Below are 14,073 nucleotides of genomic sequence, written 5' to 3' on the forward strand. Positions count from 1 at the left end.
TTCTGTGAAAACAAGCAAAGGCTTTTGATTGCCTCTTCATGGCCATGCAGAAGGAGAGTGGGGAGCATGCAAGCCCATTGCTTTCCCAGGTTCATTGCCAGAGCACTAATCTGTTATATCCGAAGACAGCTGTAAGCAAAGCAGTGTGCAGTTTCTCCACAATCCTACCTCTCCATAATAATGTTTTCTCAACACTTCATTATGAAAACCTATTTTTTGCTGATTGTATTTTTAATGAAAACTTGAACATTAACAATGTGAACACTTGATTTTTCCTTTTTTTCTAGCTTCATCATTTAATCCATATATGGAAAACATTTTGGAATACATCTGGATTCTGCAATAAACTTTCTGTCATATTCAAAGGGCCAGGATGGGAACCAGGCAAACCAAGACTTGGCCTTCTTGAGGACATCCCAGAGGTGTGTATAATGTGGCTTTCAATTTTATGTAATGTCTTAGTCCTTAAAGTTCTGTTTCTATCAGGATTCAATCCTATACATGCTTACCTGAAAGCAAGCCCATCGAACTCAGTGGGATGCATTTCTGAGTAAAGATTTATACAATCGATTGATAAGTCTAATTGGGTCAATAATACAATTCAGTTACCTACATCTCAGCAGTCCTAACTACTGGCATTTTAGTTTTAAATGCATTTATTTTAAATTAAGCTCTATTGCTTCCAGTGGGACTTAGTTCCAGGTATGGTTTTGTTGCTGAAAGAACAAACAATACACTCTTGAAACTCTGCAGAAGACAGAATTAAGATATGGGAAATTTTTGTTTCGTGTGTTCTCAACATGATTTTTAATAGTTAGGGTTCTGTATGTGTTTCCAGGTCCACTAGGTCCCAAGCTGTGGGGAGGCAACACAACTTCTGTTGTGTAGAAGCTTGAAATATGTATTTATTCAGTGGAAACAAAACTTCATGCTACCAAAGACAGAGAGAGAGGCGGGGGGAGTGGAATGTGGAGGGCTCTGGATAGGGGTGAATGCTCCTTCCTTGTTCTCCTCGACCTCTCAGAGGCTTTTGATACCCTTGACCATTATCCTTCTGGACCGCCTGGAGGGGTTGGGTATTGGAGACACCATATTGCAGTGGTTCCGGTCCTTCCTCTCCGGCAGGTACCAGAGGGTAGCACTGGGAGAGGAGGTTTCGGACCCGTGGCCAATCACTTGTGTGGTGCCACAGGGTTCCATCCTCTCCCCGATGCTATTTAACATCTATGTGAAGCCGCTGGGGGCTATCATCAGGAGGTTTGGGGTGCGGTGTCATCAATATGCGGATTCAAATCTTCACCAAGGTTGGCTGTAGAATCCCTGTCCAAATGTCTGGAGACAGTGAGTGGCTGGATGGGGAGGAATAGGCTGAAGCTGAACTCTGACAAGACCGAGGTACTTTTGGTGGGAGACAAGAGGAGGCTGGGGGATGTTGACGTGGTGTTGAATGGGGTACGGCTACCCTTGAAAGACCAGGTCCGCAGCCTGGGGGTCATTTTGGACTCCCAGCTGTCCATGGAGGCTCAGGTGTCAGCTGTGAGCCGGACAGCGCTGTATCAACTCCATCTGATACGGCGGCTGCGCCCCTTCCTTCCCGACCATCTGCTCCCATCGGTAGTACATGCCCTGGTCTCCTCTCGTTTAGACTACTGTAATACACTCTACATGGGGTTACCCTTGAAGATGGTTCGGAAGCTGCAGCTGGTACAGAACACGGTGGCTCGCCTGATTAAAGGCAGCCGCCGGCGAGATCACATCACTCCAGTGCTGAAGGAGTTGCACTGGTTACCAGTTGTTGCACTGGTTACCAGTTGTTGAACCAATTCAAGGTGTTGGTTTTGACCTTTAAAACCCTATATGGTTCTGGCCCAGCCTATCGTAAGGAGCGCCTCCAGCAGAACCAGACAGGCCGCTTAAAAGATCAGCCTCGGATGACCTTCTCTCTGTCCCATCAGCCAGGACAGCTAGACTGGTGGGGACGAGGGAGAGGGCCTTTTCTGTGGTGGCCCCCACTCTGTGGAACTCCCTCCCTAGGGAACTCCGCCATGCCCCCTCTTTAATGAGCTTCCGTCGTGCATTAAAAACATGGTTGTTCAGGCAGGCATTTGGGGTGGGTTAGGGTATTTTAGAAAATGTTTTTACTGTAGAATTTTATTGTTTTAAACTGTTTTATTGTATGTTGTACATCGCCCAGAGTGGCTGGGTGACCAGCCAGATGGGCGATTAATAAATTTAATAATAATAATAATGTAATGGGGTACGTATGCAGATATTGCATCCCCTTAAAGTAAATCAGTTATGCAGATAAAAGGTCTCAGTGAAACTTCTGTTTAAAAGAAACTATCAATAGACTGTTTATGAAAAATAATGCATTTTACCTACTGGAAATAAAAATGGGAGAAAAATAAATTGGCGATGGGATAAATTCTCTTATTTGTTTTATTAAATGTAGATCACTGGAAAAGAAGTTCCCCTCAGAGACACACTGCCAAACTACCTTTCTGTCTATGCAGTAATTCATTTCATCATAATGCTGGGATTTTATATTGATTTGTTTACTTCCAAATCTGTAAGTAATATTCACCCTTCCTTTGATATGTTGCTTTGTGTTGCTAAAAAAAAGTCATATGTATAGTGCAAATAATGTATGTTGCTGTTAAAATTTGATGCACAAAACTGTAAACTGTGGGTCAAGTCTAGTTATCTATACACTAATCTATTTGAGAGGCAAGATAAATTAATTACCTCTTAAAAAGGTAAAGGTAAAGGTGTCCCCAACCAGTCGTGTCCGACTCTAGGGTGCGGTGCTCATCCCCGTTTCTAAGCCGAAGAGCCAGCGCTGTCCGAAGACGCTTCCGTGGTCATGTGGCCGGCATGACTGAACACCGAGGTGCACGGAACGCTGTTACCTTTCCCGCCGAGGCAGTACCTATTTATCTACTTGCAATTTCTTGCTTTCGAACTGCTAGGTTGGCAGGAGCTGGGACTGAAGACGGGAGCTCACTCCGTCACGCAGCACTCGGGTCTCAAACTGCTGACCTGCCGACCTTCCGGTCTGCAGTTCAGCGTCGTAACCACTAAGCCACCGCGGCCCTCAATTACCTCTTAACATGGATGTAATTTTAACATGGCAAGAGAATTCTCATTTTTACTGGTTAGTCACTCCTACGGATTTTTCATCTTCTAGTTTATCTTTTGCTCATTCCTTAACCAGAGTAAACATCTCAGCTCTCATAATAGTTGGATAAGTAAGTACAAGACCATTAGTACTATATCTCTAAAATTTACTTTCATGCCAGCACCCCACAAGACAGCCATTGCGTATCTCACCATTATGAATTCAAATTGCATAACGTAGAGCCAATGAGCTCCACAAAGAAAGGGAATAATTGTTCAAAGGCTAGTATTACAAGAGAATGGAAAGACTGCATAAAAGTCCACATTTCAGGATCCAGATCCCAGGAATGATACAGAAAGTAGAGCTAGACAGAAGGCTGTGTTCCAGGAGCTCTCTAAAACTCCAGAAGGAACTATCATAAGAAGAAAGCATGTATGTGAATAATATAACTTGGCATATAACTTCAATATCAATTTTCCACTACACTGAATTATGAAATGCCCATAGACACAACTGGAACCTTTTTACTTGGCTATGTTACAAGTGGCATTGGTCCATAAATAGACACAACTGTTTTCCTCATTTTTAGACATATGTTCCACTCTATGCACTTGAAGCAGTGTACAGTGTTATAATTCTCAAGTTATTATGGTCACTCTATCTTTGGTCTCATACACGTAAATGCAAAAAGATTCTTTCTGCGCATTAATGTCCTCATGGAATGCTTTTCTTGGAAGAGATAAGAAACAGTGAAAGAAAATATTTGAGCAGGACAACATTTGGTTAGGTGATGCTTTCGCTAATAGGTTTAGAGCTTCATTGGTTTTCAATAGGATTTGGATCCAAATCAAAATATATTAATGGTAAATGCCTTTGCTGTAAGAGACTGAGACAGCAACAGCTTGTCAGTTCAGTTTCACTTCAGATCCAGTTCTCTCTCCTTTGTGCTATACTTTAACAGTTTTGCTGTTTTGTAAACTCATTTCGATACCTCCAATTGCCTGCCTGATGCAATGCTAAACATCAGTTGGTTAGCCTGAAAGTTTATGTATTTATTATGTATGTTTGTATTTTATTTATTACATTTCTATACTGCCAATACCTGAGGGTCTCTGGGCAGTTCACAAAATAGAGCTAAAACTATGAAATATAAAAACATAAATCAGCATATAAACTCTTTTTAAAAGTTACAGAATAAAACAAAAGTAAAACCATGAGCAGTGCTAGGATATGAAAACAAGGATTTAAAAAGCCTGGGAGAATAAAAAGGTCTTTGGCACTCCAGGTGAGCCTATCTGGGTATTCCATAACTGGGGTGCCACTGCTGAAAAGGCCTTCTTAGCAGCCATCTGCCTCACCTGCCTCACTTCACTTAGTAGGGAAGACACAGATAATGTGGTCTCAAGACTTTTAGGGCTTTAAAGGTTAATACCTGCATTTTGAAACAAACTGAAAGCCTGTGCAGATTATAAAGCATTGGAGTAATACAATCACATTGGCCTGTCCCTCTTAACAATCTCACTGCCCTATCTTGAAACAGCTGAAGTTTCTGAAATGCTTTCAAAGGCAACCCCATGTATAACACATTGCAATAATCCAAAGGAGAAGTTACCAAAGTTTGGCTAATTGTAGCCAGGCTATCTCTGTCCAGATGTCTTCTGTTGTACTTGTTGGTGCATCATCCTAGACTGATAGAAGGTGCTCCCAACTCCTCTTGTTAGGTTTCTCAAATCCCATGTTTTTGTACAAATCATTATCTAATGTCCTAAATATCATTATCCACATATTTTGGAGCAGTGAAATAGATTGGCATTTTATATCTGTACTTTACTGAATAAAATACTGATTCTGGAGAAGTTTCCTCCAGTGGACGAAGTGTCCTGCCTGCATCAGAGGAAGCTTCTCTGGTTCTAGTCCAGTATTTTGAGCAAGTTGCAAGTGTGTTTAGAGTGTGCCACCAACTGTGAAAAGGGGACTCTAATTAGGGATGGGTGAGAATTTCATTTCAGTTTATTTTTTATCAGAATTCACAAAATTCTTCATATTCAAGATGGGAAGAACTTGAAATTTTAAAAAAAAAATGAATGTGGGAGAAACCTAAAATGACAGATTCGTTCATCCACGCCCAGGTCTTTGAATGCTTTGTTCTTAAAAGTGTGGATGTCACAGAAGTATGGGAAGCAGGTGGAGTCTGGCAGACAGCCTCCTGGACACCAGTCCACAGACCGCCGTGCTTGCCTGACTCACTGCGCACCAAGTTGGGCAAGCTCGGGGAACCCCACTTATCCATGAGCTGCCATTTTGCAGAAAACTGCAGGTAAGCTTTTTACATAAATGGTCATTTTGCGCAAAATGGTGGCTGTAAATTAGACCATTTATGCCTGCAAGTTTGCATAAATCATGCTCTTTACAGCTGGCATTTTGCAGAAAATGGCTATTTATGTAAAACTCTACCCACAGTTTTCTGTAAAATGGTGGCTTGCAGGTAAGCATGATGCCACTTGCTGGCTGCCCACAGACCATCTGGCAGTTTGCACTGAGCAGGGTCAGGCCGCTGGGGGTCTGGCAAGTGGCACATGAAGTGACAGCAGGTGAGTTTGACCATCCCTACTTAAAAGTCCCTCTGTATTCAGCTATATTAGTGTTGAATTAGGGTTGCCACCTCTTTTTTTTAGCATGCTTGTCATCTTTAACAGCTATATGGCAGGCAGGTACAACACGGTACTTTCCATTCTGGAAATAGCTGTACCTATTGAATTTAGCCAGTGCAGATGGGTGAGAATGTCAGTTCAGTTTTTATAAGAATATGCTAAAATTCACAAATTTCTATATATTTGGAATGGAACGAATTTAAGATTTATTTATTTTTAATTGAATGCAGGAGAAAGCAGAACTGTCAGATTTGGCTATCCTTAATTATCATATTTGTGAAACAAACACTTTTGCTTTACAAGTACAAAAAAACTGAAGTTCAGTTGAAACAGTTTGGAAGCTTTTCCCTTGTAAACACATTTGAATGGGATAGTTATTTGACTTGAATTGTTTTCTAGTTTTTGATATTCTGTAGTAACCTATTATTATCAAGGAATACACACTTGCCTTGAAAACTAAATACTTTAAGATGTAGTCAAGTCAGAGTACAATAGAAATATTATTTTTTGTTTGGTTGCCAGTAACTACATTTCAAAAGTTGTGGTGGCTAATTCGTAATTGAAGATCCTGCTGTGGTTCCAGAGGCTTTTCTGTTTATACGAATACTGCAGTATATAAATTCTCATTTACTTTATTTGTTCGTGTTTCACACATAGAATGTTTGGATTGGAAAGAGGGGTATTGCACTGACACTAAAGTGCAGCAGTCACATTCCTTTTCTGCTGCAGCTTGCAAACCTGATATTTAATGTGTAACATTTAGATTAGTGATCTAAGTTGCTTACCTTTTCCTTTCTTTTTTTGTTCTGTTTGGATCATCACCTAGAAAAACAGTCCTTCAGCTGCCAGGGTCCATTTTGTTGTTCATACATTACAAATATAAATTTGGAATAAAAAACCCAAACAATGGTAGTGTGTATCTACTATAGGATATGAATTGTAAATAGAAAACGTGATGCTTATATAATTAACGCAGATGTCAGGATGTAAATGCATAAAAATTAGATCAATCTTTCATTTCTATTGCTTACATGTGAACTGGAAGCCTGTGGCTTATTTCAGCTCCACCTAACCCTTAGTCTAAGTATGGGAACCACACACCTGATAAGGTCCATGGGGCTTCCTAACCTGGTCTAGCAACTCCTTCCCCTGGCCCTGGCCCCTCTGCCATGGATCAGCTGCTGATCGGAGATAAGAACTGGGGTTCTGGCACTCCTGACAGTGGTTAAGACGCTGAACTGCAGACCGGAAGGTCGGCAGGACAGCAGTTCAAGACCCGAGCGCTGCGTGACAGAGTGAGCTCCCATCTTCAGTCCCAGCTCCTGCCAACCTAGCAGTTCGAAAGCAAGACATTGCAAGTAGATAAATAGGTATCGCTTCAGTAGGAAAGGTAACAGCGTTCTGTGCACCTCGGTGTTCAGTCATGCCGGCCACATGACCACGGAAGCGTCTTCAGACAGTGCTGGCTCTTCGGCTTAGAAATGGAGATGAGCACCACCCCCTAGAGTCGGACACGACTGGTTGGGGACACCTTTACCTTTACCTTATGAGAACCCACTCTAAAATCATGAAAATTGCCAACTGCTCTAGCAAATCAGTGTACTTATGATGTTAATTACTGCATTAAATAGCGCGTATGACTCTGGGTAAATCCACACCTGACTCCTTGTCATTCTTCTGAAACAAAATGCAATACAAGAGCTTTCCCCTGCTTAGACTGAAAATGCATAGAGATCATTTCCAGGTATTGGTGCATGTGAGTGTATGCACAGCTGATTGAAATAATGTTTCTATTTGAGCATAGTACAACACACAGCATCAAACAAAATGATATGACCATAGTTCATAAAATCATTAAAAAATACTAGAGTAGCTTCTAATAATCATACAGTTGTGATTTTTAGAAATTCATCATAGTACACATATACATGTGCTCAAACAATTGAAATAACATCTATGTTAGTCACATATATGACTGCATGGATTCGTAGGAATCAAGTGGACATGCTCTTAAAGTGATATTAGTGATATTAGTTTTTAATTTAACAAACATCTGTTCTAAACATGATTGTTGATTGCTAGAGCATTCTCTCACACAAGCGAACAGACCAGCGTGTGGAAGGTTAGCCTTTTTGGACTTGCAGCACTTCTGCAATACTTTCATGCAGCCACAGGAGAACAGGTCATAGCAAATCAAGGGGACCAGGGAGATATGATATTGCCCCCACCCCCACTTCTAGTCAAGGGCCTTCCACTTCTGGATCTCTGTAGCATGTCTCTCTGTGTCTCTGTGCCTGGTTGAGAAGGGCATTTTGGTCTCCAGCTCTGCAAAATATAAGTTTGTTTACTCAGGCCATCATGTGCACACCTGTGCACTCTCACATGCCACAATATCTGAAAACGATGGATATGTATTAGTTCACAAATCCTGTTAATTTGGTGCTTTTATGAAAAAGCATACAATTGTTATATGAGTCACTATGTGCTGTAGCATGTTCAAACAGAAACGTTATTTAATCTGCTGTGCATGTGCACAGATGTGTTATACCACACATCTTCATATCTAGGGATGTACAAGTCCCTTACCTGGCTCCTCAGTGGGGGATCCGCAGTGGGGGGGAGGCGCTCCGTCCCTCCCCCTGGAATCCTCTCTGACTGGCTGCGCTCTGCAGCGGCTCTGCGGAGCCACTGGCCAGGGCCATCCGCAGCCAGAATTCCAGCCGCAGCCGGGCTGCTGCGGCTGCAAATGGCGGCCATCGTAGCGGCCGCCACTTGTGTCCTGCCAGGCAGCTGTGATAGGCTACGTAAGTATTTACGTAGCCTATCACGGCAAAGAGCAATGGTGCAAACGACATAGCAAACTTACGTAGCCTATCACGGCAGCCTGGCAGGACGCAAATGGCGGCCGCTACAACGGCCGCCATTTGCGGCCGCAGCAGCCAGCTGAAAAACCAGCCACTGCCACCGGAGCTGCTGCTGGAGCTGCCACCGCCGCCGGAGCATCCGCCCCAGGTAAGCTTTGTCCCGGGGGGATTCCGTGGGATGGCAGGGGGTGGGAGGCCATTCCGCCCCGGGTTTTTGGGGGGCCGAATGCCAGTGTGTTCAGCCTCACTGAAATCCGTGGCGGAATTCTCGGCCATCCCTATTCATATCTTAAAATGATCACTGTGTCTGCAAACAGTGTAAATTTGGTGCTTATCTGAAAAAAGGCACCACTGGTTTCTATATCGCTACACTAACAATGCTGTAGGTTTTTCTCACAGGCACCTACAATAGCATCAGATAATCTGTTTTTTTACTTGAAGCCAGTCACTTACTATTTAATCCAAGACTGTGTTGCATATGTTGCAAGAATAACTCTCATTCAGTTAAATGGGAGTTATGTGCACTTTACTAGCTACAGGATTGCAGTTTTAGGAAAGATGTATTCATTTTGGCTCTGAAATTATTAGTTGGCTGGAATCAGAATCCACTGACATCAAGAGCCAGTTCTTACACATTCCATTGCTATCAGCAACGCTCGTCACTCTTACCCAAAGAAAGTCATATAAGTCATAGGGGAGAAAGAGGCAAGACAAGAATTGAATTTATTTATTTTTTTAACATGATGCTCTTTCATTCTAAGTTTTAAACAAATTGATAACTTTTCTGTTTAATTTTCTCCCCCATTTTACCCTGTCCTTCCACCTGAAAGGGCTTTAAGGTGGCTTATAGCAGTGAAAACCACATATAAACACTACAGTCATTAAGAAAGGATAAAATAGGATAGCAGTGCACTAAAAGAAATACAAGGCTCCTTCACACTGAACTTTCATCCTGCAATTGAGATTGCTCCTTCATGGAAGTTTGCGGGCTCTTTACATGACGCCATGATCGTTCAAAAATGCCCTTTGTTCTGTTTTTGAATAGACCACAGATAATGAGCTATCAAATTACCCCGTTGCGTTCCACTTCAGTTTCCTCCATGAAAAGAGTAGAAGCGGCAATAAGAGAGAGATCAATGAAAGATAATGGAGGACTCAGATACAGGGAGAAAGAGTGGGAAGGGGGTGGGGGAAAAGAAAGCACATGAAAAAGGGAGTCGTCATGTTCCTGCATTTAAAACGGAAGCAGAAAGCCCAATTTTAAATGCAGGATTTTAGGATGGTGTAGAGATGCCCACAGTCAATATTGCCCCCCAAATGGGCTAAACATCTTACCCAAACTCTTTTTTGCTGTTAGGGGAAAAAGTATAAGTTGAAATCTAACTGAATATATTTATTTTTTGTTTTACAAAATCCGTTAGTTATTGGGAGGCTTGCCTAATGGCCAAAATGGAGTAAAACTGTTACATTAAAGTTCCCTTTTTGCATCTGTTTATCTCAAGTAGGGAAGTACATCTGTGGGTTGATCATTAGCGCTGTGGAGATATGTGTGTTGGCTTGTAAACTGGTTAGATTGTGTTTTGCGGGGTGGGGTTAAGGGCAGTGAATCTGTTTTCTTAGTTTAGTAGGAGTTAAAACTTCTGGTTAGAAATCCCTGGGGGTGGTTTCTGACTCTCCAGTAAAACAAAACCCTCTCAGAAATGACCTGAATCTTGTGGTTTGATGAGTTCTCCAAATACAGACAAAAGGAGTTCACATGGCTATTAAACTTGAGGATCCTGTCCAACTGTATCCTTCCTGGAAATGCCTTTGAGGAGAAGTGGCCATTGTCTAGGCCAGGGATAGGCAACCTGGTGCCCTCCAGATGTTTTGGACTACAACTCCTCTCAAACTGGGGAAACGTAACGAACGGGGTACTGCAGAGCTCAGTCCTGGGCCCAGTGCTCTTCACCATTTTTATTAATGACTTGGAGGAGGAGGTGCAGGGAATGCTGATCAAATTTGCAGATGACACAAAATTGGGCAGGATAGCTAATACTCTGGAAGACAGAAACACAATTCAAAGTGATCTTGATAGACTGGAGCGCTGGACAGAAAACAACAGAATGACATTTAATAGGGATAAATGCCAAGTTCTTCACCTAGGAAAAAGAAACCAAATGCACAGTTACAAGATGGGGGATACGTGGCTCAACAGCACTACAAGCAAGAAAGATCTTGGAATTGTTGTCCAACACAAGGTGAATATGAGCCAACAATGTGATGTGGCTGCAAAAAAGGCAAATGCTCTTTTGGGCTGCATTAATAGAAACATAGCTTCCAAATCCCCGGAAGTACTAGTTCCCCTCCACTCAGCACTGGTTAGGCCTCATCTGGAGTACTGTGTCCAGTTCTGGGCACTGTACTTTAAGAAGGATGCGGACAAGCTGGAGAGGGTTCAGAGGAGGGCAACAAAGATGATCAGGGGACTGGAAACAAAGCCCTATGAGGAGAGACTGAAAGAACTGGGCATGTTTATCCTTGAGAAGAGAAGACTGAGGGGAGATATGATAGCACTCTTCAAGTATTTGAAAGGCTGTCCCAGAGAGGAAGGCCAGGATCTCTTCTTGATCATCCCAGAGTGCAGGACACGGAATAATGGGCTCAAGTTACAGGAAGCCAGATTCCGGCTGAACATCAGGAAAAACTTCCTGACTGGTAGAGGAATATAACAATGGAACCAATTCCCTAGGGAGGTGGTGGGCTCTCCCACATTGGAGGCATTCAAGACGAGGCTGGACAGCCATCTGTCAGGGATGCTCTGACTTGGATTCCTGCATTGAGCAGGGGGTTGGACTCGATGGCCTTGTAGGCCCCTTCCAACCCTACTATTCTATGATTCTCATCAGCCCCAGCCAGCATGGCCAGGAATTACAGAAGTTGTACTCAAAAACATCTGAAGGGCAACAGGTCTAGGCTGTGGTGTTCTTTCAGGATGAATTATACTCAGCTCAAAAAACTCCAAACACAACTTCATGCATTTTCATCTGTTCTCAAGCCCTACAGTCTTTATTAGAAATTATATCTCACAGACCCCACTAGGAAGCCTAGCGCTGCAAGGCTCTTCTTCCACAGTTTATGCTGCTGCTGCTTTAAAAAAGAAGATTAAATCAAATGCAGGTGTGGAAGCACGCTGCATATTATGTTGTAATATAACAGTTGTGCAGTGCTTTTCTTCCTTCAGTAACATTCTCAAAAAGAATTTATTTCATGATCTTTTATCTTTATGCCCCTAACTTTACAGGTGGCAGAATCAGAAGTAGGAAGAAGTCATGTTTTCCTATGGCAGGTTTCCAAAGTGCTCTAGCACAAGTGGAAATCCCTGATTTTTTTGCTGATTCTCTCTGCTGTCTATGCTACATCTAGTGCCATGCCTGAGGGTCCTCCAACCCTTGGGTTTGGCTTATTAGGGGATGCTGTGGAAAGGAGAAGCTAGAACAATTTGTTCACACTGCTTTAGGGCAGGCATGCACAACATAAAGGCCACAGGGCAATTGCAGCCGCTTCCCTGATTTGTCACAGCCTGTTAGAATTATTCCAAATGCCCATTTGTGAGAACAGCTAAGGCACACCCACATCTACCAAGTAAGGGTGAGAATGGGAGGTTTAGTTAGAACGTAACGTTTGCTCCTCCTCTCCCTGGATTCAGAGTTGCATGGTGGAGTTGCTGCCCATTTTTCCAGACTGTTGCAATGAGCCAGCTACTTGTCTGGCCCATTTGTATTGGACATTATTTGACCATGTGAGTTTCTCACAGTGTGAATTTCTGGGAGTCTGAAAGCCTTGTGTGCTTTTTCTGTTGAAGTCTTTGAGGAGGAGTAGACATAGAAAGAAAAAAGAAAGAAACTGAAATAGGAAAGAGGAAACTGAAATATAGGGGGGAGAGGGTGCTATGGGATGGATAAAAAAGATGACATAGGGATTCAAGAAAACCTGCAGTGAAAGAAAAAGAGGAGGGAAAGATGATGGTGCAGAAACAGAGATAAAAGAGAGTAATGGGGGCGGGGAGAGAGAAGAACATGAACGTTAAGATGCAGAGAAAGGAGAAAAAGAAAGCGAGAGAAGGCTAATAGAAAATTCAGAGAGACCTGTGGTGGAAAGAGAGGAGAGCATCCTACGAGGTACAGTGTTAACAAAATGGGTTAAAATCTGAGAAAAAATGCTTTTCTGTAATTAATCTATTGGTGTGGCCCTTATGGCTGATCAAAATGTAAATGGAGTAATGACTTGTGCAATGCTGTTTGAGAGCATCAGGACATTAGATTTTGAAAAGGGGCTTTGGTAGTGTCTGTCTGCATTCACTTCCTTGATGTATCCCCAATAAAATTCTTTGCTGGGCAGAAAGTTGCTCTTAAGCGCTGCCTGTCGCTGCTGTTCCTAGCCTACCCAGGGAGGCTGAAGAATAAGCCCCTAGGTATGCACGAGGGCAGTAATTCAAGCAGTAATCCTGTCATTTTACCCCATTTGCTTAATCTCTGTTGAGAATTCAAGTCCAGAATCCTTGAATCAGACTTTAAATGAATATGATTAACTTAATGTTCCACTGGAATCCAGTATGCTCAGTACTCTAGTTGCTCCACTGATTCTAAGTTAATATATTGAATTGCTTAGAAGGAAAAAGATAAATGTGAAATCATGTTAAAACTGTGATAAATTATCAAACTGCTTGACTTTTTTATTTTCCGTATTTTAATTTCTTTTTCTTTTAACAGGATAATGTTTTCTGTTGCCATTTCTCTCTAGAGAACTGAGATTGGAAAATGCAAAGATGTAATGCTATTAAGAGGGGTGAGGGAGAAGAGCAGATATGTGATACGATATTTATTTAGAAAACAGGTCTACCCCTTTGGTTCAGGTCATCAAGGGTTCAAATAATGTCAGGAGAGGAAACCATAATAAGAGTGAAAGAATGATTTTCAAGACTAACATTGTATGAAGAATGATTTGGGGAAAAATATCCAATTTTTGTAACCTTCAGCCTGAAACATAATGACATTAAGAGGGAATGGAGAATCTGCAGTGGATTTTTGGTTGTAAAGTTCAAAGTATCAAACTACTCTAAAAGCAGACAGTAACAAAGTAATATAATTGAGAGTGAAAGTTCAGACTGCCTCACTGGCAAGTTTAGAACACAATATCCCTCCAGAGAGTTAACCTAAATGAGTAATTTGTCTGCTTGTTGGTTTAACAGACGTTATCACAGGTAACTCTTCTCATGAGAGTTGGCTACATTATCCTGACACTGACCTCCATTGGTTTCCTTATGGAGCAAAGGTAGGTAACTGAGCATTTATTTTCTTTTTCTGTAGAAAACAAGGCATCTTGCCTGCCAAAATCAACTTACAATATTGAAATCACATAGGGGAGAAATGCCAAAATGATACTGTGCAAATTAAACATG

General features: G+C 42.1%; 1 protein-coding gene across 2 annotated transcripts in view; it reads left to right on the forward strand.

Moving 5' to 3' along the window:
- Nucleotides 1–14,073, forward strand: part of AGMO (alkylglycerol monooxygenase) — a 201,936-nt gene that overhangs the window by 88,584 nt on the left and 99,279 nt on the right. Inside the window, exons 9-11 of one of the 2 annotated variants that reach the window (XM_084860455.1) lie at nt 288–422; nt 2,453–2,569; nt 13,864–13,946. In XM_084860455.1, coding sequence (XP_084716581.1) covers nt 288–422; nt 2,453–2,569; nt 13,864–13,946 — 335 coding nt within the window. Of the gene's footprint in view, nt 1–287; nt 423–2,452; nt 2,570–13,863; nt 13,951–14,073 lie in introns of those variants that run through there. The other variant, XM_084860456.1, reaches the window with a different exon arrangement.

This window comes from Heloderma suspectum, chromosome 5 (genome assembly GCF_057233095.1).
Source record: "Heloderma suspectum isolate Gila_16-S chromosome 5, 16-S_ref, whole genome shotgun sequence".
In the NCBI taxonomy this organism is placed as follows: Eukaryota; Metazoa; Chordata; class Lepidosauria; order Squamata; family Helodermatidae; genus Heloderma; species Heloderma suspectum.